General features: G+C 40.9%; 1 protein-coding gene across 5 annotated transcripts in view; it reads left to right on the forward strand.

The window, feature by feature from the left end:
• sh3pxd2aa (SH3 and PX domains 2Aa) overlaps positions 1-25,884 on the forward strand; it is a 151,797-nt gene that overhangs the window by 6,880 nt on the left and 119,033 nt on the right. For all 5 annotated transcript variants that reach the window (XM_039797176.1, XM_039797182.1, XM_039797190.1 and 2 more), the window contains exon 2: positions 13,686-13,766. In XM_039797176.1, the coding sequence (XP_039653110.1) occupies positions 13,686-13,766 (81 nt within the window). The remainder of the gene's footprint in view (positions 1-13,685; positions 13,767-25,884) is intronic.

Consider the following 25,884-nt stretch of genomic DNA (forward strand, 5'->3'; position numbering starts at 1 on the left):
ACATACGCTTTTTTTAAACTAATAAATTAGGTATAATTTCCTACAAATGAGGATTATTGTCCATGAATTCCAAAAATAAGTGTAAACCTAGTGGTAATAACTTGGTGTTAGTTGTAAATTAAAAAAAAAAAAATGCATCAAAAGTGTCAAAAAGGTGTTTAATTTTGACCTGGGACAACACAAGGGTTAAAAGACAAATTCGGCGCAAAGTGAACCTAGGGGTTAATAACACGTGTACCGAGTCGACCGTTCTCTGGGATATGTTTACATGCTAATCGAATGTGACCAGGTTTAGCAAACCGCTAATTACCTTCTAACGCTAGTCGTCGGGGCACGGCTGAAGTAAAAAGAAATCGCTATTTCTATACCACTAACAAGGCTCAAAATAGCACCACACTTCCACGGTAGCATAATTAATGAGGGTCCCTACATGTAAACCGAAGCATTGAGAAGTCACGACGAACGCCGTGCAATGTGAGCTGAACTGTCACTTCTCCCATGGTCCGTGGTTTCCCAATGGATCGATAGGAATTACGTTTGTGAAATGTAATTACATGGAAATGCATGAATTATATCTATTTATTAAAATATATGCACGGCGTTCGTCGTTCGACTGATCGTGACTGTTTTCCCAAGATCCCAAGATACGTGAACGGTAGTGTCTTTATAAACTATCTTTTTAATAAACTCTCTGTACACTTACAAAGTTCTCAATGCTTCGGTTTACATGTAGGGGCCCTCGTTATGCTACCGTGGAAGTGTGGTGCTATTTTGGGCCTTGTTAGTGGTATAGAAATAGAGATTTATTTTTACTTTAGCCGTGCCCCGATGACTAGCGTTATAAGCTAATTGGCGGTTTGCGCTAAAACTGGTCACATTCAATTAGCATGAGAACATATCCCAGAGAACGGTCAAACTCTGACACATGTGTTATTAACCCCTAGGTTCATTTTGCGCCGGATTTGTCTTTTAATACATTTGACTTAGTGCAGCTAGCATTTTGTAAAACTTGCATATAAAATCAACTCCTACTTGTGTTGAATTCACTGATGCAAATGATCAGAGTAAGGGGATCGGGGTGACTGCCGATCCCCAATCAGTTAAAAATGCCCATATTGGCTCCGATCCGATCAAGTATGAAAGGAAATTTTACAGTTCATGGTGTTTTCACTGTTGATTTGTTTTACTGTTTTACTGTTTTTTAAATTCAATTATTGCAACATTTTTCCAAAAGTCAAAGAGTAATCGTGTTAAATAATCGTGATTTCAATATTGACCAAAATAATCGTGATTATGTATTTTTTTTTTTTCATATACAAGCAGCCCTAATTTTTTTTGGGGAGTGACCATTGTTTGGGAGTTTGACAACTCTTGTTGCTCAGTTTGCAGAGCCCTATCTCTGACACTGATACTGACAAGAATGTGTATCTGTGTTGCGTGCACCGACACAAGTGGTTGACAAAAGCGGCGGATGTTCTCGCACTGTTATTACCGGGACCTCACACACATGCTGGGGGATGTTTTCATGTGTTCAATACATCCAGATGTTGTTTGTGATTGTGGAACGTTTTATTTGTCTCCTGCAGAAGTCTTAAAAGCATGACAAGCAGCTCTATTCCGATAGCAAGACGTCTCCTTCACTCTTCTGTCTGCGTTCAGGGTAAAAGCACATGGTGTGGTGCTTGAACTTTGCCTCTAGCTCCCGGCGTTCTTCTCCGCAGCTTGCCTTATGACTATGTCACCCAGAAATGGCGATGCTCTGTGGAAAGACATCATGTGTGGGCTCAAGTTAATGCCAGGTGATATATCACAATATTTCTTATTTTATGATTATCTTTTGGTTTTTATTGCCTTTATTTATAGGACAGATATAGTCAGGAAAGTGGGAGAGAGAGGAAAGGGCCGTGGGTCTGAACCGAACCTGCGGCCGCTGCAAAAAGGACCGAGCCTCTGTACGTGGCGCGCACACTCAACCAGGTGAGCTAACCACGCGCCCCTATATCACAATATTTTTGACCTAATACACTGATACTGATATTGCGTATAGGGTTGACTTGGTGATTTCACAAAATATTTACACAATGGGATTTTTAATAAATTATCATCAATAATGTAGATATTATAATATATACTGTATTGAGTATAGTAATTATTAGTATAGATAATGACTAAGTAGGCAAAGGCAAATAATTAAACAGCTAGCTAAACACACTGCTAAAATGACATAACTATACTGTGATGCAGCCTTTAAAAATAGGAAAATAAATCACTTACGATATTACGATATCCAAAATCTTAGACAATATCTATTCTCATATCACGATTTCAATATAATATCGGTATATTGGCCAGTCCTACCTCAAGTGAGATGGCTCTGTTTTAGTTTTTATGGAAAATTACCTGAACTGATCGATTTTAACTGGATGAGATGCCGGGCCATTTATGTGTGGTCTGATGTGTGTTTTTGTGAGACTGAGAGACAGAGAGGAGGAAGAAGAGGGAAATGAGAAGACGAAAAAAGATGGAGTTGTCTTGCTCGCAGCTCTCTCTTTACGAGATTCTGTAGATTGTCAGGGAAATTGGCTAAAAAGTTAATAGAATCAGACTGGCCTGATTAGCATGACAATATATTCTGTCTCTACCAAAAGCACTCAGGGATGATTTATTAGAAATATTTCATCCGGTTAAAAATATATCCACCACAAATTATAGTGAGAGTACAATCATAGTAACATTTTTACCAAAAATACTTTAATTTAAAGGGGTACTCCAGTGATTTAGTAATGCTCTAACACAGGGGTCATCAACATTAGGCATGCGGGCTACCATTGGCATGCGGATAGCTCAACCAATGGCACACTAGCAATAAGAGAGTTTTTTGGAAAGGTTCCAATCCAAATGCCAAAGGACCTCTTTCACAGCCATTGGCAGAAGCACAGCCTGCTATTTACAGAAGTTTGATTGACTTTTTTCCCCATGTACATTCCACGAGGACCCACCCCACTCTGCCCTCTGATTGGCTAGTACTCGTTGCCTCTTCACAGAATGCGGCGCAAAGGAAAAAATAACACTGTCTGAGCTGGCTCAGTAGATAATGGCAGGCTTAATGCAGATATGGCACACTGATAAACAAGAATATTTTGAGATGGCACTTTATATTAAAAATGTAGCTGACCGGCTCACTAGAGACAGATTTAAAAAAAAATACATATATGGTTAAAGTTACTGCAACGGAAGGCGAGCTATTGAGACTTTTACTCCCCAGTAAATAGGCCATACTCTAAAATCACCAGATCCTACAATTCCCATAATTCAACTCAATAGGACACCTGACTCCTGCCTGGTAAATGCCCATGTCTTTCAAACTTCACGCCCAAGTTTTGTAAATCGGGCTTTGTGTTCATGTATTTATTAATGCAAAAGCAATCGTCTTAATGTTGGCCTGTGCATTCAACGAACTTGACTTGGACTTGCCACTAGGACTTAAGACTTGTCCTGAGACTTCGATTGACAGACTTGACTCTTGAATTTGACTTGTCTCAAATTACTTTAGACTTGACTTGGACTTGCACTAACTTAAACACATCCGTGATGTATACTATGCTATAGGCTTGTATTATCCCTTTTACTCAGTTTCAACTTGTTACCACAGTTCCTCTGCTGATGCAGTTTACCTGTGAGTGAAACCGGTTATTATGGAAAGTGTAAGTGGGCACAGCTCGGGCCTCTTTGGAGGTCTACTAGTTGTCTCATGTTGCTATTGAAGTGCTTTTAGCCCGACTGGATTCATCCTATGAAGGCATACATTTGAAGCAGTGTTTGTAATTGTAACCTTTGTTTACATGAGCACATAACCTTGTGTGTCTTTTGACTTTATTGGGATCTGATACAAAATAGGGCTGCACGATATGAGAAAAATATCTAATTGCGATTATTTTGATTGATATTGAGATTGCGATATGATTCACGATATTGGAGGGAATGATAATTTTTGTGTCCTGATCATTTTCATTGTAAAATATTTAAAACAATTAAAATGATTATAGTGCGGTTTTTGCGAGGATCTGTACCAAACAAAGATTTTTTTATTAAACTGTAGGATAGGATAGGATTTGTAGGCCGGGACGTCTCTCTGCAGCACCACAATACTTCATTCAGAATGGTTTGACACATATTTAGCCTTTAACAAATATTGTGCCCCGCCTGCGATTTGGATATAGTCCATTACAAAGTGGAAGTGACCACAGTAAAGGAAAGCCGTGGCGTGGGCCTGGTGTGTGGTTAATAAAGGGCACTGTTTTGGCAGCAGATACAAAAACCCTGTCTATAGGGGGGGTTTCCAAATACCCCCTGCCAAAGACTATGAATGGAATTGTCCTACAGTTTATTTCTCTTGTGACATTTTGGTTGGCTTTGCTGAGAAACGGCTTAAAAGAATTTGTCATGCTTTATTGTCATTTGTTAACCTCTCTAGCTCAACTGAAAGAATGAACTGGCTGTATTAGACAACTGAGTATATTTAAGTTGTGGTTCCATGTGGAAAGACTTCACTCCCTTGCAAAGAGAATTTTTCCAACCTGACTTATTGTAGGCAGAACATTCGCACTTTCATGGTCTGAAAGTATGATGTGTGTCTGTTTTACAGTTCACTTTAAATATAGTAGTTTAGGCGGGGTTCGCTGCATTTAGTGGCTAGGCCCACATTCTCTGCCCCACCAAGCACTCGGCTCTTTTGCCTTCTTCACTTGAAAACTGTGAGACTGGGTCCTGGCTGTCCTCCGAAACTGTAAGTTATTTTCTCTATTCATATACTATCTACCATCTCTTATGGTCACTGGATTATGTTAATGGTCATGTTACTAGAAAATGTTGTCTTCAGTCAGAGGGGGGGAAAAAAGTAATCTGTAAACTCAACATTAATATTCAAAGCCATTTCAGGAGAACATGATGAAATAATCAGAAGTCCAATTTGTTCTGTCGTTAGAATTCATGTTTCTCTCTTTGCTTCTGAGCATGAATAACACTTTTGTTTTCAAGTCCTGCTTCCTCTGTGGGAATAACAGATCTTTTCTTGCTATCTGGGACATTCAAGCCCCTTAAGCCGTCTTTGAGTTGTTAAGTTGTTCCCTCCTTTGTGTTTTTCCTGTTTATGAATACATTTTTAGACCCTTGAATGAAAATGACATTTCAGAAATGGAGTATTGACACGTGACTGCTGTGGAATCGGGAAGAAAAACTCGACTAATCTGTAATCAAGAAAAGACTTGTTTTTACACTGAATTATTCAATGTCTCTTGAATGATAGGAGTTCCTTCTAAAACAGTAGTACATCTGGTCCAGCTTACTCATGTTAGGCCCTTTACGGTCATCTACAGTGAGTTATGTTCCAGTCTCATTGTTTCCTAATCCCTCGATACCCATTTTAGTTTCAAGCACCTTCCTGTTTCTAAATGGAGGTGTGGTTAATAACAGCTGAGTGTTAGAAATCAAGAGATCATGAGGATCATGCTTCTCCCAGTGAGCTTGTCCTTATGTTGCCTCCTTGCCCAAATTTCCGCCTTCATGTTGGAATTGCAGCAATGCCTTATTGGTCCAGACATGCCTGCCGTGCAAGAATGTCTTGCAGCAATCACAAGATAATGCTGGGCTTTTCTATCTTGATTTCTGTGGTTCTTATATCCCCTCAAGAACATGGAAGATATATTGAAGACCTGTTAATATTGTTTTCATGCTTGCAAATATGAATTTGTCTCTGTGGCTGCTGTGAAAATGGCTTATCTTCCATTTCATCTTATCTTATAAAATTATACAATTTTACAGGCAGAAGATTTCCTAACTGACGTTTGAGTGAGTCATTGGTTTTCTTGGTATTGCGTAACCCTTATTTATCATAGGTAGTACATCGAGTTTTAACAAATGGTTTCTAACACACTACAATGCAGCTATAAGTGTTTATTAATGTATTGTTTAACAGCAATAACTCCTCATGTGGGCAGCCATAAGTGGATGCTAGTGTTTCAATAGATAATGAATGACAACATAGTGAAACACTAGCCTGGCATCGCCAGACAGAACCGCTTAGTTCATTTTCGATTTCCGAGGGGTGCAGACCAAAAAGCCTCTGGACTCAATTGGATAGACATACAACAAATCAAAACAACGAAATATGTTATGTTGCGGTGAGCAACACCAAAGATTCAACGTAATTGAAGATAGCGCATTATTATTATTTTTTGCTAACATAAGATACACAGCTAAAAGCCATATTTAGCATTACGAAAATTGGTTTTGTTAGGGCGTTTGCGAACGTTAGCAGTCCCTAAGTTTGTTTTTTCCTGATTTGTTCGTCTGAAAAATACAATTTTAGTGTCAGAATGTTTTGGAGATATGTGGCTTGTGGAAAATGGGTCCACTATTTACTTTGGTGACTATGGGGCGAGAGAATCGGTCATAATCTGTGTTCATATTTACTTCTCTCATTGGCATCAATACACTCAGGACCTGCCGCTAGTCTACTACAGTGGTGTGGTAGTGGCGAAACCCACGTGACACAGATGCAGGAAATTAGTCTTAGCTGTGGCATCTAGCTTCTAAATCATCTCTGGCGACACGTGCAAGTTGGGGCGGTGCTTGGTCCGTTATCAAGAAGGAACAAAATGGCGGCTTGGACACAAATTTTCTCAAATTACAGTTTGAATTGAGTTTCATGAGCATGGTGCGCTGCGCTGGACAGACCAACCGGATGGTGACACTTCTCTGTCAGTCATCATCTTAAACCCGCCCAATATTATGCATTGGCTGGACATCGGAATCGGCCGATTTACGCTCTATTTACTGTCATTGGCCCATCAGCAAATGAGGTGACATGCGCTGATGGCAGTAGCTGATGTTTATCTATTTTGCGCTGTTGTGTTAAGTGGTCTGACTCATACAGCAGTAGCCTACCCAGCTTAAAAAAAGTATGTTCCTGTGACATTTGTGTACGATTGCCTAAAAGCTAATAAAAAACAGAGGGATGCCCTGGAGGCCAAGAGAGCACTGACGGACAATGTGCGGCTCAGCCCATGTTAACCACAGCATTCGAGAAGGTGAAATCCTCGCAGACAGTGTAGCTTACGGGCTGGTAGCATGCAGCTAAAGACACAGAGTAAAGTTAGCTTACCGGTAGCCTGCAACTTGACTATTACAGACGTCATGGTCACTGCCGGAGTCGGAAATGACAGAATCAACAGAAACTCTTCCTGCTTTCCTGAAGTCATCGGTGTGGCTGTGCTGCTTTCTGCTCATTCACACTTAGTGTGATGAAGATGGTTCAATATTTTTCTAAAATGAGATTTATTTGTTTACCTGGCACAAAAAAAACAAAAAAAACATGGGCATCGGTATTGACATCGGCCAAATGAAAATTCTACACATCGGTATCGGCTGAGAAATTAGCAATATGTGCATCCTTAAAACGAAGTGATTGGTCCGCCCAGGGCCATGTCTGCTGGAAAACTGTCTGAACAGGAGGGGGGCCAGACATATCTGCCATGATCAAATGAAACATGAGCTTGCAGATCCATCTGGCTCCCAGGAAAGTGAAACACAGTTGTAATATACTGTACTAATGCATTTTCATGGGAGAAGTTATAATTTTTGACAGATAGTGTTATTAATTAATAAATACTTACAGTTGTGTACAACTAAATTATAGTGTGTTATAAAACAGTTCTTAAATGTTCGTGTAGTGCTAATAAATGCTACATTGGGGGAAAGTGTTCACCAAATACTTGATTTGAAGCATTTTGGCTGTACTTAGCAGTCACGACTGAATGTACTTGAGCTCTGAGTCAGCATGTTGGCTTATTTTAGTTGTTGCATCAGTGTGTCCCATTCCTCATGAAAAGGTGAACACAAAGCAGCTACCATGTTTTATGTATTAAAACAAAATAGCCAGATTTCATTACGGGTAAATTAAAATTTGTTGCTGCTAGATGTCTCTTTTATTGTGAGAGGCAGCAGCCCAGACTGTTCTAATTTACTGGGAGTGAATGGAGTCTATTTTGGGGACTGGGGGGGCATTAGGTTTAAGCTTGATATTTTAAGCATGGGCAGACCATGGATGGTTGTTGGTTTTGTTTTCTACTGCGGTTGCCATCACATACCCATCTGCTTCTGGGGTTTGGATCTTTTCACTGAGTCCACATCTTGCAGGCGTATACCTCAGCTCAGCATGGATTTGCCTCTGAGATGAAAAGAATTGCCCAGAGGCATGATGGGAAGAGTTTGTAGAGCACACAATCACTGCCACAGAGTAGAACTGGAGCAGGTTCCACATAGATCTGTGACTAATGTGGATTTACACTAGAGCCTGACCAGGCCTATATATATATAGCGGATTTTACAGACGTTTTTGTATGGGCGTCTGTAAGCGTCAATAAGTGACAAGAAATTGCAGAAAATGCCAAAGACATATTTTGTTGTTAATTTTTCTTTACAATTCAGTTTATTTCCAGATAGTATCCGGAGTGGGTTTGCTCATTCAGTTTATTCTTTTAAAATGTTTAGTTTTAGTTTCATTTTGTGTCAGTTTCAGTATTAGTTTTATATGTCAGAGGCAAGCCCTGAACATCCACACAGGCGTTTTCAGTTAATGTGGCTGAGTAGACCTCTTCCCAGGACTGTGTGGGTGTGGTTACACTGACTGATTGACATCTTCCTGAGTCCCCTGTTAGTGCTGTTGCACCTGTTAGCAGGGCTCCAGACTAACTTTTTTCACTAGGAGCACAGTGGCCCCCAACTGAAAATTTTAGGGGCACAACCAGAAAATTTAGGGACCTACACCGTAAATCAACATGCTAACCAAATATTCACATTTCTACTAATTTCCACTGTATTACTAATAAATACTTTGATAATAGATGCAAAAATTACAATGTGCTGTTTCAAATTCAGTGTCACTTTTGAAGATGCAACATATAAGGTAAACTGACAGCCCCATGGCTGTCATGACAGTAAAAAAAAAAAAAATATATATATATATATATATATATATTTTGTTTATTATTGTATTTGTATATTATTTTTAATTTTTATTTTCATCATGACCGTTTTTAATTGCTCTTTAATGTTTCATGTAAAGCACTTTGAATTGCCTTGTTGCTGAAAGGTGCTGTAGAAATGAAGTTGCCTTGCCTTACAACCTCAGCCTGTCAGTCAGTCACCATAGCATCGAAACCACTGTTGTGCCTGGTCGTCTCCGAGGAAGTGTAACGTCAACAGCACCGTGACCGCTTTCGGCTCGCCATTAATATATCGCAGCAAACGCTGTCTGCGTGAAGTTATGAAAAACTGTAACCACACTTGAAACCACTTTATCAGCATTTCCGTGACTCACTGTGACTTCAACAAAACTGCAGAGCCGACGTAGTTTGCATCGTCTGCAGCTCTGCGTGTGTGCGAGTGTGTGTGTTTGTGTTAGAGCTCTGCTCTCTGTCAATTTTCAGAGAGGACAGATAAACTTGCGCTTACGCGCTCTCAGGTACCGAAATTTCAACGTTTAACGTGTAAAAAAGGGGGCAAATTTACTGGTCGCACATGTGCGACTAGATGTAAAATTCAGTCGCACACTCTAAAATTTTGGTCGCACAATGCGACCAGTTGGTTGCAGTCTGGAGCCTTGTGTTAGGGTGGGACAAATGACAGCTGTATCATTCTTATTGGTAGAAAGAATTTGTGACCTAATAAGTTCCCATCAAAGCTCCCACCCGTCTTCAACCTGAGCAGAGTCTTATCAGCCAGAATAACTGAAATCCCCTGTGTGGGAGGCTTTAAGAAGTTCAGAATAGGTATCACAAAAGAAACACAACAATTGACTCACAGTCATGTAGACATCCCAGTCAGTTCTTTTTTTTTTCTGAAGTCTAGTGTTTTTATTTATTTCAGTTAACTAAAATGTTTTTTTCACACCTACAGTAGTTAACGGATCACCAAAGTTATTGCAATTCATCCTGAGGGGGACATGAATGGCTGTCTTAATTTCATTGTAATCCATCCAGTAGTTGTTCAGACATTTCACTCAGAACAACATTTTGGCACAAGAGAAAAAGTCTTGGATCAATCCTAGGTTAGGATATACAGTATCTTCTTGGAACCATCAAGTTCTATTCAAGATGTTTTGCCAATCCATCCTGTACATGTCGAGATATTTTGCTGAATAAGTAATAACTTTGACCACCTTAAGGTGCTAGATAATAACTCAGGGGATCACCAAAGTCATTAGGAATCATCCTCTGGGCACATGGATATCGGTACCAAATTTCATGGAAATTCATCCAATAGTTGGTAAGACACTCAACAAAAAAACACAAATGTCAAACTCATGATGGCACTTCAGGAAAAGTAAGGGGATAACCAAAGTATTTAGGATTTATTCTCTGGGGACCATGAATGTGTGTTCAAAATTTCATGACCGACTGATCAACATTGGCATCCATAGAGCCACTACACTACCTACTGTGGATGAAAACGGAATATTAACCAATATATGGAATTTCTTAAGCTCTCAAATTTTAAATTTTGGTGTCTGCCTCACAAACGTGGTATCAGTAGCCCTATAGTACACACTCAGTGTACGCATAAACATTTCTACCACACACAAGCCAGCTCTGACAAGTGCTGGGGCCGCCCCTCCATTCCCTCTGAGGCATATCTCTCTGAGTCATTTAGATAAGTCCCAGTATCAGTGTTGACTGGCATGCCCCAACAGCATAAAGGTATTTTGGGTACTTGTGCCAGTGAATTCAAGTGTGGCCTTTACAGAGGATGAAGCCCCACGTGACGTGAGTGAGACCTCAGCCGCCAGAGAAATCACTTTTTCCACGTGTGCCTTTTCAGTTTTCTGAAATGTCCTCTCATGTCTTTAAGAGATGCTTTGTAAGTGAGCACTTAAAAGAGTTCTTTGCTATACTAACAAGTCCGTGTTATACTACAAAAGTCACAAAGACACTTTAAAAAAAACATTGCTGACTGTGTCAGACAGTAAACCCGTTTTTGACTTTTGTGATTTTTGTAACTCGGCAGTACCCCGGGAGCACATTTTCATAGCCATAAATGCCAAAGCTAATCACTGTGGAGGCCCCCTACCGTGCTAAGAACAAGTTTGTCAGTGTAGTGTGACAGTCACAGCTTCTGGATGCCAGTAGCTCTGTTTGCATGGGAGTTAACATACTGGGGTGGCTCCTTGCCAGCAGCAGCTGAGCCCCTTCCAGCAGCAACAAGGCCTTTTAACCCTCGGCTTTGTTGGGGAACCTCTTTTGTTTCAAGCTGCTGCTTCAACCTCATGCATCTCGGCTCTGCTCTGGAGGTTTTTGGCAGGTACACAGGGTTGGAGTGACAGTGTAAGATCAGTCAGAAAGATGGAGCCTGCTGGAATAAGGAGCAGAAAAAGCCTCACCAGGGAAACACATTGCCTTTATTTAATCTGAATGCTACACAAGAGGCAAAGTCAATCGTTTCTGTGTTCACGGCGGCTTGATGCTAAGTGGATTTCTATTTGCGCTGTGTCTGGGCCACTTAGCTGGCATTCCTTGGCTGGGTGACAACATCTTGTTTTATAGCAAATCACTTCATAATGGCTGTTTTTAGCTGTACATTGAGTACGTGCCAGAGGTGTACAGCTTTGAAGTGCTCAGTGGGCACCAAATATACGGAAACGCCATGAATGTTTTTTGGCTGTTATAGTCTGTTGTGATCTGGCAAACGACAATGTAAAAAAGGAAAATATATGTCAGTATTTATGGATTTCCCACTGTATTCTAAATAAAAGTCATGATTTCTTAATGGCGAAAGAGGGAACTAACCTGACGCGCCAGATGGTTTGTTACACAGAACCGTCTGAGAAGTGGTCATTGGAAACTGTTTGGGAAAAGGAAAGGTACTTACATTCGCCATTTTTACGGTTGCGGCCGTCACATACGCCCAAACCACGCCCATAGCTGCCAGTAACTCCTTTCCGGACGCTGATTGGTTTTGTCTCACTGCTGTCCAGACACAAACAAATTACTTGAAGCCTGGCAAGATGGATTTTCGTGTCATCTGTGATCTCGCGATTCTCGTGTGATCTCGTGACATGGCGAAAATCCAGCTGCTGTGCAAAGAGAAAACACCAGTCAAGAATAAAATTGCTGATAGACACAGTGTTACCGGGTTATTTGGTAGACTCGTAGAATCTAATGCAATAAATATGTTATTTTGTGAATGCTTGAATATTTGAGTTTTACGAAGCAACCTCTTGTAGTCATGCATCATATCTCATTTTTGAAGGCACTGACAAACAATGTCATCTTGCCAATAGCCACGGAGGAGAAAAACACATGGGTTGTTTTGAAAGGCAATGGCAATGGACCTATTTTGATGTCAAGGACATGATGTAGTTTGGGCGATGTTGTTCTCGATCACATTACATTGAGAAGGTTTTCTAATATTATGTCCACCGCCATTTACAACCATGAGGTGGACATTGTGTTAGAACTGTATAAGTTTTAGATTAGATTCTGAAGGTGTACCCAATAAACCGTTAACTGAGTGTGATTTCCCCTTCAAAAGCCTAATGTAATAGTGTAATAATGTATCAACTTATCCACTTGAGTACTTTGACATCCAGAGCCCTTTTCTGAACAACGGTATATCAGCAGATTAAAGATCCCACCTTCTCTTAACGTCACTGATGAGAAATTCCTGGCCTCTGGATGTGTTACCTTGGTTATCCATGTTTCATTAGATTAGAAATGATAGCGGCATCACTTACCTCCTCTTGACGGATAAATGGACTCCGTCTCAATCTTATCAGGCCTCTTAGGGCTGGGGGATTGCTTCAGCCAAGGGTAAAGGCCAACAGGTCAGTGTGCTGACAAAGGCGGGATGATGTCACCACCATCTATCCCTGAGTGTCAACGGCTGACAGATTTATGAGTGTGTGTTGTTGAACGTTCATGTTGGGGGAATTGGTCCTGGTCTGTGTGAGTTTGTTGGTGCTATAAGCACATGTGTATGCCATTACAATCAATTCATTGGCATATTGTTTCAATGAGCGCTGAAAAGATTGAGTAAATGAATAGTTGATTGAAAATGATTGCCAATGTCATCTGTTAATCTAGTGCTGCAGTTTACAATTATTTTCATTGTCGATTAATCTGTCCATTATTTTCACGATTAATCGATTAGTTGTTTGGTCTATAAAATGGTAAAAAATGTGGATCAGTGTTTTCCAAAGCCCAAGATGACATCCTCATGTGTCTTGTTTTGTCCACAACTCAAAGATATTCAGTTAACTGTCACAGAGGAGAGAAGAAACTAGAAAATATTCACATTTAGGAAGCTGGAATCAAAGAACTTTTTTTTTCTCCATTAAATGACTCAAACAGGTCGATCATCAAATTAGTTGGCAATTAATTTAATAGTTGACAACTAATCGATTAACTGATTCATCTTTGGAGCTCTAAGTTAATCGTTTGTCATTCATTAAGCAACAGTGACAAACATTCCCTAGTTGCAGCTTCTCAAATGCCACGATTGGTTGCTTTATATCATTTTAGTTGAATATCAGGATTTTGCACTGTAGGCTGGACACAACAAGACTTGAATGAAAATGATAGCTTGAGGCCCAAGTTCTAACTTTCTTTTACCTTTTCTTCTCTTGGCAGGTATATCTCATCAATGTCACCTACTCTGACAACACCTCCCACATCATCTACAGGAGATACAGCAAATTCTTTGACCTACAGGTAATCTTCTATCCCTCATGTACTCCCCTGCATGCTACGTGCGGGATGTGTTTGTAGAGCTATCCCTAATTCCATTGACGCTGATGTATTTTCAACATGTCAAACTCTGTGAACTTGCAGCATTGTTTGGCTTAGATTAATGTGTAAGCCCCGCGACTGCTCGCTGCCGCCGTGTCTATGCCCGTGTTCTCCACACCTCGTCGCCTCAATGAATCAATGTGTGTGTTAGTAATTGGTCGGGGAGCCGGGGAGACATGGGTTGTATCCCTTAGCTTCATAGAGATGCAGCAATGAACCGCATTCTCTCTCTCTCTCTCTCTCTCTCGCTGCTCTCTGTATATCTCCACCCCTCCTTCTTTCTCCCCTCTTCCTCCTCTCTCTCATCTAATCTCTGCCTTACCCTCAAAACGTCAGGGAGCTGACAGGCCTTTTTTTTTTTATAGTACAAGCAAGAAATCCACATGGAAGTCAATTTAATGTGCCGTGCGTTTTAGTGGGTCGCCGTTAGATTATCTTGTGCAAGCTGCTCTGATTGGTGGGTTCTTTAAATATAGTCTTATTACGGAGGAGGTCTTTTTCTGTTCCCTTGACTTGGCTCAGACGCTTTCTTCGGGGACTCTTATTTATTTTGGAACGGAGCAGGAGTTGCAGTGAAAACCCTGCCTTGTATCTCTTAGATTGACTGCTCCATACTGAGAGAATGTTTGGGTGCATTTATGCCCCTTGCAAACTCAGCCCCCTGCAAGCTGATACCATATGTATGTTGGACCAGAGGTCTTGGGGTCACTAGTAAATATGAAAAGGCCATAGCGAGAGAGTTACAGGGGGCACATCTCAATAGCCCCAGTGTGCTCGTCCAGCAGGAAATGATGTTTCAATCAGTGGAGGAAAGGTCCTTTCTGAAAGGTCCCATTGATAACCAGTGGGGCTGTGTGAGGTGGAAAATAGACTCCCCTGCAACTGATTACTCCCAATGTGGAATAAAAGATAGAAGTAGAATAATAAACACGGAAAAGCAAGCAAAGTATGCCTGAATGTTCCTCGGTTGTGGAAAGACATGGGGTGAGTGGAGTGGACGTGTGTCTTCCTCCTGATATTCAGCCCCTCACATTTTTCCTTAGAGGAAACTAATGAACCTTAATGGTTCATGGATGGCTTGGCACAAAATCACTCCCAGTCAGCAGCGGCAAGATTGATTTTGTTAGCTTTGCCAGATGGCGCGGGGCAAAGATCACCCAACTTGGTCGGCGCTTCGTTGACTTGTCAAAGAAGAGCGTCTCTCACATGGCCGACGTTTGGTTCTAGTGTGAAAATCTCTTGCTACATGTTTGTGGGATTTACCAGATGCCCCTTTTTAAAGCACACCGCAATTTCTCACCGCTCACGTCTTACATTGCCTAGTTCCTCGATGTGACGCTCAAATAAAACTACCACTGTCAATAGTGACGGACCAGCTTTCTAATGCTGAGTAATCCTCTGTTTCTGCCAGTATGGGCCTAAAGTAAAGTTTTCCCTCCCAGCCTTTGAACTCGCTAGATGCCTTTGATGGTCCTGTTTGGTCCCATTGTTTTCCCGAGCAACCTGGAGCCTCTCCTGTCCAAACATTTATACGGTGCAGAGACCCTGCTGCTCCCAGCAGCCCCCGCTAACCTTAGAGGAGAGAAACACGGATGGCCGCTGTGAAACAGTTGGCGAGCGCTTTAACCGAAGCTTTGGCAAAGATCGCTGGGGATTTCAAGACCGTTTCCTAGTAATATTCCGAACAGGCTGCCTTCCTGGAAACACACTGGCCCTGGTTCTGGGCTGGCGTCAAAGAATGAGAGGGGCCACAGATGTTTCTTTGACTGACTTTGTTCAGGTTTTGTCCCTGAAACCAAGTCTTTATGTTCCGCGTAGAATGCATGGACAATTAACGCCGTTTAGACACACACATGAAGAGTCATGTGAAGTACAGGATGTAGCCCTGACCATTCAGCATTGAACCATTCTATGTGTCTCTGTCTGTATCACCCTTTAAAAGGCTTTGCATGTACGCTTGTGTAAAAGGATGAATTTGAATGGATCCAGTCAGGTTCCAAAGTGCCCCTGCCAGTGTAAAGCCAGCAAAGTAGAGAAAGTGTTAACGTAAAAAAATAATAGGAGCCATATTAATGCTATTTAGTGGCCCTCTGTGAAAAAGAAGTAATTTACGGCTAATAGAATGAATATATTAATGCAAGATGTAGCCAGAATGGCCCTGTGGGGAGACATTTTGTCTGTGTACTTATGTTCTGTTAAGAATGGGTTGGATCTCACATTGTCCACTTCTTTGGGGAGAAAGGTAGCGCCTCTCTCTCTCTCTCTCTCTCTCTCTCTCTCTCTCTCTCTCTCTCTCTCTGCCATCCTCTGCCATTGTCTTTCCATTAGTTCTTAATTTGACTGTGGTTTGAGGCGCTAGAGCTGCCCGGCTGGAACAGAGCTTTGATTTTTTGTTTTCATTACTGGCCCTTCTGTCAATCGAACAATCGACGTGCCTCAATGAGTCAGGGAGCAAGGAAGACAAAAGCAAGTCAAGACAGACGGAGGCTTGAACACACACATACCTGCCACATCAACACACACACATATATATATATATGTCAGCTAAATACTCTGCAGAACACTGCATGCATTCACTATTATCCATCTCCGCACCTTTACATATTTCCTGCCCCCCTCTCCCTGTCTATTTCTGTACAGTACATTTACTCAAATACTGTACTTAAGTAAAAATTTGAGGTACTTGTACTGGGCTTGAGTCTTTTCATGCCACTTTCTACTTCTACTCCGCTACATTTCAGAGAGAAATATTGTACTTTTTACATTAATCTGACAGCTTTAGTTACTAGTTATTTTACAAATTATGATTTGTGCATACAAAACACAAGTAGTTTATAAAATACGATGTTTTATTATAAATGAAACTACCCAACAATATAACGGTCCAGCTGAAATGATTAGACGATTAAACACTGAGCTGATTGACAGAACTGAGGGTTTTTCTGCATTGAGTAGTACTTTTACTTTTAATACTTTAAGTTCATTTTCATGATGATGCTTACATACTTTTACTTAAGTAACATTTTCAATGCGGGACTTTTCACTTGTAACTTGTTAAAAAAACTGTAGATGCAGTCTATCATGCAGCATTGCGTTTCATTACTGGTTCCAATTTTCTAGTGGGCTGGGACTCGTTGGTCTCTAGGAGGACCAGGCATTGGTTGATGTTTTTCTATAAGGCTCTAATGCATAAGCTTCCTGACTACCTTTACTTGAAATGAGTTTCAAAAGGAACTGAAGCCAGATGTCTTGGTTCCCACTTGGCAATTTAAAGCCATGCTTAATGACCCAATTGTTGTTAAATGTAATTGTTATTTGTAATTGTGTTGTGGGTTCTCTATTTTTTTTTTTTTTTTTTAAATAATGCTGTACACAGGGCTCAGCTGTGAAAGAGACCTTTGTCTCAGTCTGATCTTTCCCTGTATAAATAAATGTGGAAGATGGAAGAACCGAGTATGTTTACAGTGTGGTATTAGTACTTTTACTTAAGTAAAGGATCTGAATACTTCTTCCACCACTGACTACAGAACAGCTCATCTTCCTGGTCAGTATGTAACTGGCTCTTCCACTGATGTGGTTATGTCTCACCCCGACCTGACGAGTGAGTCAAACACTGTCCTTCCGTCAGAAGTAGGCCGCCCAAGTTACTCGTCGTCAGAAGGGAGGAAACTGGGACAGGGAGAGGAACAGGTCAGCCCGAGGGCCGGGGGCGGAAGGGAGCAATGAGATATTTATGGAGGTGATAATGAGGTAGAGGAGGACGACAGTGATTTAAGATATGAAAGTGATGACGGTAAAGAGAATGACAGCAACACTAGTGGCCCTGATGACTAAGATTTAGGCTGTTAAATGCTGACGACACTGATGATGCAGATGGAAGAAATGAAAGATATTGTGATATTGTGGGTTTCTTCAGGGTCGCTTATTACAAAGGAGCCTTCATAAGCAAGTTTCAGGAACCTCGGAGGAGTGGGTGATGTGCCCTGGGTGTCCTTGGGCCCAGAGCAACGTTTGGTGTGTGTGTGTGTATATATATATATATATATATATATATATATATATATATATATATATATATATATGTATATATATATATATATATATATATATATATATATATATATATATGATATATATATATATATATATATATATATATATATATATATATATATATATATATATATATAAAGTCTGCAGCATGGCTCACCATCTGAAAGAAGGACACGCTCTGACATCTATTTAATGCAGGGCTTTTGGTTTGTATTCAGTCTACGCCGCGCGCAAACACACACACAAACCCTCTCTTTTCTTTTTCCAAGTCTGCCTGCGTACGAGCCAACCCACAGCAACTGAATTTTTTTTTATGTTACAGCTCTCCGACATCCCTTTTTCAGAGTTTAATGTACCTTTAAAGAACCTAACAGACAATATTAGTCTGGTTCACTCAGACAGTCTCAAGGTTGATGTTCAGTCCTTTTGGAAATAGCTTTACGGATGCTAGCAGCAGGCTTTCGGCACACAGCATCGCATATTCAGCTCAGAAAATTATACAGTAGCTGTGGTCAAAGCTCTTTTTAAAGGAAGGTCACTGAATTGGGAATCTCGAACCTCTAAGTGGGTCGTTTGATGGAAACATATGTCGAGACCACAAGGCATTATCAGTATGCCATCCTCTAGGATAAATGGCTGAATAGCCAGGCCACTAGCTCAGCCTCCTCGTCCTTGTGGTGTTCTGTGGACATACTGTAACTCAGCCGAATGCGTGAACCCATTGTTTCAGGTTCGAGGATAAAGGACTGTTTCATTTTATTTATGGGTATGTCTCCGAGAGAAAGAGAGAAGAGTGGGGAAACATACTTTTTAGCCTCTTCTGAGAGGCAGAGGAAGGGCACCTACACGCCGAACACAACAGCTGTTCTTGTGAGTTACAATCGGGCACTTGACAGGACAGCCCAGGCCAGGTCCTCCCTGGATTGAGAGCAGAGAGGGGAACGCATGCCGTGTTTCCCACAGCCGTGGCGAAGGGATCAGGAGAGTGGGCTAAATTTAGGATGAATGAGCACCGTTCAGCCGTTCTGTGGGACGTTTTCACAGCTCAGAAAACTTAGCAGTGTGACTGTGAGGTGACTGGGTAACATTCAGGCAATTAGCGACATCCTGTAGGATAGAGAAGAATGGAGAGTTGACGGTGGAAACTCAAGCTTTAATATAAGACAGTATAGGCACCAGAAAAGGAGACATATAGTTTGATAAAAACTTCCATCGGAAGATCTAAAAAACATTCTACTGATTCATTCTAATTATAACAGTTTTGAAAACCAGAATACATTATGTTGCAGGCTAGTATATCTGAGAGCAAGATAAAAAGGGCTTGTAAAACCAAAGTGGTTGCCATGATAAACATAATCAACTAGAAAGCACTTAGGGCCTAATTTACTAACGCTAGCGCAGTTTGCGCTGCGTCTGTTTATGCGAGTTCGGTAATAGCGCACGCTATGCTTCCACATTTTGCGTAGTATATATCAACCCTGACGCCCATCAGGCAATCAGCGTCTTTCTCCGCCCACTATACCGTAAATTGCGCTGTATCAAAGCGGTACTTGTGCTATGATACGGCTGAGTGCAGACTGCGATATTCCCACTGCTGATGCTATGACTGTTTGAAATGATCCTGATGCCAATATTTGTAATGTAGCGAGGAGTTTAACAACTGCTGGAATGGGATGTGAACGCTGAGTGGGAGATTCAATTTCATCTTTGATTTCTTCCAGTAACTCTAATATTGCATGGCTGCTTGATCTGTAACGCTAAATGATGTTGTGTTCACTGACAAAGTGTGATTCTTGTGTTAAAAATATTTTCAGCCTCGCCTATGTCTTCGTTTTGCTCAAATTACTGTTACCATTTCACCAGCGGCATAAAGGTCTACGAGGAAACTCGATTGCGGCTGGTTTAGACCTGCTTTTAAGAGGCGGAGAATTCCCCCCGCAGAATAGACTTACTTACTGACTTACTGTCTTTGTAAATACCACGGAATATATAATTAGGTGCACTTTGAGCTTATCCTCCCACCTTTTTGGGTGGAACTCCCACTTAACCCACGACCCTCCCACGAACGCATATTGAAAGCGCAACTTGTCTCTTCTCGTTCATGTGGCAGACAATCTGCCATTTTACCCAAGTGCGCCCTGTTTGTAAATAGCCCGCATCGGTTACGTCCGTCTTTGCGACCAATTAGCGCCTGCAAACAGGCGCAAACGGCTTGATAAATCTAGCCCCTAGAGAGCATATACCTCATTCAGTAGGCTGTGTAGAGATGGATCAGCATAAAAAAAGACAATAATGAGATGCACGTGCTATGTTATGTGAGGCAGTTCATGACTAAATAGCAAAAATGTTCAAAAATATGCAGTGCTAGGGCTTTGCACACATTTTTTAAATTCCAACAAGTTATTGAGATACTTAGGCTGGCTGTGGAACTTCCTTAAGAGATACCTGAAGCACCAATCAATATTTTTATATATTGTGAAGAACCAGGACTTAGCCAAAAAATGTGAACATCGACAACTTCCCCCTTTCCGCTAAAGCCCAAAATGGTCTCCTAAGCCCTTCCCCCCACAAGGGAGAATGAGTGTGTATGCATGAGCAGTGATTGACACGCAGTTAGACACCCACCCCCTGGCCCTGATTGGTGCATCTGAACGGGGAGCGGTGGATTTTTGCAAATCGCACTACAGGCTGTAGATTGTGCCAGAGGAGCCAGATTTGTTTGTTTTTTTATTACCTGCTTCATGTAGTTCTACCTAGGAAATAGGGTCAGTTTCAGCAAATATGACAGAAAGTTAGTTTTATAAGTCTTACCTACTGCACCTTTAACAATTGATCAAATGACTGTAATATGTTAGGAGGTGCTCATAGTGCCCACGTCTAATTACCAGCCGGCTCCTTCAGCTCTAAGGAGCCTTTAAGCCTGTTTTAGCTCATGTTTTGGTTTTCCAGCAGCAGGCAGATGTTTTCAGCTCGGAAAGCTCCGATAAAATGACTCTATGATCCCTGCCAGCCGCAGGTTGGTTTTGAACCCACGGCCGCTGCGGCAAGGACTGAGCCCTCTGTACATGGGGCGCACGCTCAACCTGGTGAGCTACCCAGGCGCCCCCCCAGTTAGAGAGTAAATGCCGTAAACATATTCCTTGTAAATCTTTACAGTCATTCCCCAAGCAGGCCTGCCTTGTTGCACGATCCAGATGTTCTTCAAAACTTTCCATTTTCAGCGTGTAGCTTGCTAGCTCAAAGGTTGTTGTTGTTTCCTGTAGTGAAGGGATTTTAAGAACGGCAACACACAGAGAGCAGAAGGCAAGGGGCAAGGCCTGACATCTGGCGGTCAGGCTTTATCCTGAAAATGTATTTCTGTTGATCCAGACTACAGTTTAGTATATAAGCAGACATTTTTTAGGTTGTGATTAAACATTGCTGTGCATAAAAACGACTGGTGTTCTCCCATGGATTTATTCTACGTACTTAGCCTCATCCATGGCTAGAGGGGTCCTTTATTTTTTTTTTTTTATAAAATGCAGTCAACAACGCTGCATTGCACCAAGAAAAGCCAAGTACTCAGGCTATTGCCAGCTCACATCTTCTGGCAGCAAAACCATACGCCAGGCACATTTGAATCACCTGAAGAAGATGTTGATTGGACATAAACATGATGAAATACAGATTCGTCTGTTATATTGCCACACAGCAAACCTCATACTAGAAGCCTCCTGTGCAGACTGATTTAACACTGAGTAAAGAAGCAGACTTAGATCTGCAACATAAAAAGTCAACAGTGAGCTGTAGAAGATTGACACAGTGATCACTCTTAAGTTAGAAGCCAAGGCCTTTGCTACATTGATCCCATATATTTATATGGAGTGTGTGGAGAAGAGGGGAAGTGTTCCTCTCTAGGTTCTTTGTGTTAAAGTGGAGAGGCCCTCTCAGTGGCTGGCAGCCTCTGCATGTAGGAGCATGAAGGCAGAGGAAGAAGTGCCGGGAGTTCATGAAGAAGTGTCTGTCAGTTATTCTCTATTTTCTATGTTTTTTTTTACTGTAGAGCAGAGATCTTCAACAGGGGGAAATTGAAATATCTTAATATGAATCCAACATATTATTTGGAATATTATAAGCAAATACAAATCAGCTTCACAATTTGTGGATAAACCCCAATGATGATAGGCTTACTGGCCCATAAGTAATGTAGTCACTGAGATCAACAGCTACAGTTAATCCTAAGGATTTTTTACAGAAAAAAAAAAAATTATAAAATCATGCCAACAATTATTATATTAATAGCTTAGTATTCTATGCACTAAAAAGGTTTGTATATAGCCTTTAGGCTGCCCACACGTCATTGCAGGCCCAGTTTAATATGCAACTTTATTTTAAACAATGTATGTAGTAGGGGGGTCCCTGCTCCGTGTCCTTGGCTTAAAAAAAAACATTGTAGACCCCTGCTGTAGAGTGTATGTAGGGCTGGGCAATATATATTGATATTATATTGATATTGTGATATGAGACTAGCTATCGTCTTAGATTTTGGATATTGTAATATTGTAAATGTTGTCTTTCCCTGGTTTTAAAGGCTGCATTACAGTAAAGTGATGTCATTTTCTGAACTTGCCAGACTGTTCTAGCTGTTCTATTATTTGCCTTTACCCACTTAGTCATTTAAGCGACATTTCGGATGATTATTTATCAAAAATCTCAGTGTGGAAATACAATTTAGTTAAAAAGCATCAATTATCATCCCTGCAATATCGATACTGAGGTATTTGGCCAAGAATATCGTGATATTTGATTTTCTCCATATCGCTCAGCCCTAAGTCCCTTCTCTTACTCCTCATCTTGTGATTTCTGCTGGCGGTGATTACCATATTTGATTACATACAGTATATTGAACAGATGAAGTATAAGTTTATTCCCTGTTTGCTTCCGCTGTTTACACTGCTGCCTGTTATCTGGAGATGTATGTGGCAGCTGACAGACTTCCGCTGTTGCTCTATCGGTCTCTGTCTTGTTTTCTTTCCCTCTTTTCTCTCTGCTCGGCTGGCCAGCCCTCATGTTTCTGTTCAGCTCAAGGTCTTCTCCGATTGAACAGGATGGGGAGGAGAGTCGATGAACACTTTAGAGCCTTAGTGCTCCTAGATCTTTGGCAGCTCACACCGAGCCTTGGACAGAGAGACTGCTCAAGGTTTTTTTCTCTTTCATTCCATTTCTAGCTAAGCCTCCACCTGCCTTTGTCTACCATTTGATAAATCAGACAGTTGTTATTCCTTACTCCTACTATGCATCTTGTTCAAAGAGGGCAGGGTTTGGGTTTTGTGGACATCTGCGTAATAAACGCAGAGCAGCTTGCACTGTTGAATGGCTGAAGGACATATGTTATCAAAAATAATATTAAACTGTATAAAGTAAATTCACACAGTTATGTGTTATCCTCAGATGTGTAGGAACAAGCCAAGGATAAAGAAGGACTGTTATATGTACTTCTGATATTTTTCCTCTCTTATACGGTAGAACTTAGAGAAAAAGAAAAATGTCATATTGACACATGTAGACGAAATCAGTTCCTGCTTGCTTGCTGGATCAATAATAACACGGGTAACACTTTATTTGAAAGGCTGTGCATAAGACTGACATGACACCGTCGTAATCATGACATGGCACATGTCATGAACATAAGGAGTCTTTATGAGTCTTCATGACTGTTGTCATTAAGTGTCACTCGGTAAATTATGACACCTTTAATGCAAAGTTAGCAGTGTTCGAGATGTTTGGGTTAAGACAACTTGACATTAACGAAGTCAACAATCTCTCTGTTATGACAACTTGACATTAAGCAAGACAATATAAGCTGTCAATTTCTTATTTATGACAACTTCACATTAACCTAAACAACATAACCTGTTATAAATATGTCATAGCAGGCATAATTATCAAAACTATTTAGCTTCATGTCTACGTTAAACCTTCATAAGTGGTTGGTTTTTACATTGGCTGTCATGAGACCATTATAATTGTGTCATGAATATTTTTCCTTGACCTTAAGTATAGTGAAACAATCTGGACTGTTCATTACGATGCCATAGAAGTCATAAAGATGTTATAAAGTTTCATTATTAAATTTTATTTTATTTTCTAACGGTCTCAAGAATAATTCCCTTGACCTCAAGTAAAGTGGAACCATTTGGGCTGTTCATTAAGATGTAATAAAAGTTATAAGACCAGTTTGACAACAGTGAATACAGTACTGGTGTGATTTACAGAGTTTTGGACAGATACTGTTAGCTTTAGGTTCTTTTTTGCTAAAATACCTGCTAAATGCTGCTAACTGTAGTTAGCTGCCGTTAGCTAGTTCATTCGTACAGCTGTCCAAACCTGGAAAGAAAACCATCTTGGTAGTGTATTCTCTGTTGTAAAACTAGCCTCCTTGTCAGTCTCTGAGACTGTTGCTGGTCCTGGTCTGGCGACTCACTGGGAGCTCCTGGTCCCGGCAGAGTTGGGATGTAATGTAAACCGCTAGCATGATGGATGAACGTAACACACATTTATCGCTATTGGCTACTGTAAACGCTAATCAATATCCACGTCGCAACAAGTCCCTCCCTAGCCTCTGAACAGCCAGTGCTCGTTGGATTGGTTAGGATTAGTTTTTTATATTTATGACCGGTTATGTTGTCTAGGTTAATTTCAAGACATTGACAGGTTACATTGCCTTGCTTAATGTCAAGTTGTCATACCACAAAGATTGTCGTCTTGGTTTATGTGCTACAAATAGGCCGGACCAATTTTTTTGTGATTAACATTTTTTTTTATTGCTTAAAACAAAATACAAAGCATTCAGTTTACAACATGAACACATCCCCTCCCATCCTGAACCCCCCCCAATCGTCATCACCATACATGCAGTAGGCCTCGGTTCTCAGTTTAGGTAAACTTACTTAGACAAAAATGAAGACAAGATGAAACAATAACCATTATTAACCAATAATAACCAGTATTCAAGACAATACAATAAAATAATAACAAAATGGACAATAAACTGTAAACCAAATAATCATTTTATGTATATGTGATAACATAGTGGAGTCCTCCAGAAAGCATGCGCCGTAACAATTTTATATGCGATTGTCAAAAACAAAAATAATGCATTAAAATAAGTTGAACGATGATACATCACAAAATACATTCTTCAAAATGTTGTTTTTGGAAGTCTAAAAAAAAATGTTTCTTCAGTGGAAATAAACACATTTTCTATAAATGATTTATATGAAGGGCTATTTTTTCTGACTACTTGAGAGCCTCAATGTGGTGGTTGCCACTTAATAAAAGTCCAAAAGGCAATACCAGACGAAACCCATGTAACCCAAGTGAATCAAGCATACTTCCCTATGTTCATTAACCAATGTGTGTTCTCCTGAAGCCTGAAACCCTGCCCATCTAGCATTCCAAACATGCAAAAACAAACTTCCCTTAAGGTTTATTGCTGATAGTGCAAAATCCATAGACCGTAAGCCTCCTCTTATCTACAGTATTGGTGGCGACGGCCAGCCCCAGTCCAGCCAGTGCCCTGCCTCGCCCCTCTGTGTGCAGGTTAATGAACAGTGATTGGGTAAACAGCAGGCAGGACAGGACATGCAGGACACAGGCTTTCAATGCCACCCGGTTGAAAAAGAGAGACGAAACCGAGATAAAAGCACGCTGAGATAAGCGGTGAGAGTTCCCACTAGAATTCAAAATGAAACCCAGGTGTCTATCTTTGGTTCTGCTGTCCCCATCAATCTTTTCCCTCTTTGTCTTTGCCTGCCTTCACACACCCGACTTGTCACATCTTCCCCACTGCCATCCATATCTTATTCCTACAATTTCTCACCGTATCTCTCTCCCCCACTGCTCACATATCTCTCTCCTCTCCCTCCGTCTGGCTCTGTCTCTCCTCAGAGACCTTTCCCTGTCTCCCACCCTCACCTGTCTCCAACCCCTCCTCTGGTCTCTTCTG

The sequence above is a fragment of the Perca fluviatilis genome, chromosome 1 (assembly GCF_010015445.1).
Source record: "Perca fluviatilis chromosome 1, GENO_Pfluv_1.0, whole genome shotgun sequence".
NCBI lineage: Eukaryota > Metazoa > Chordata > Actinopteri > Perciformes > Percidae > Perca > Perca fluviatilis.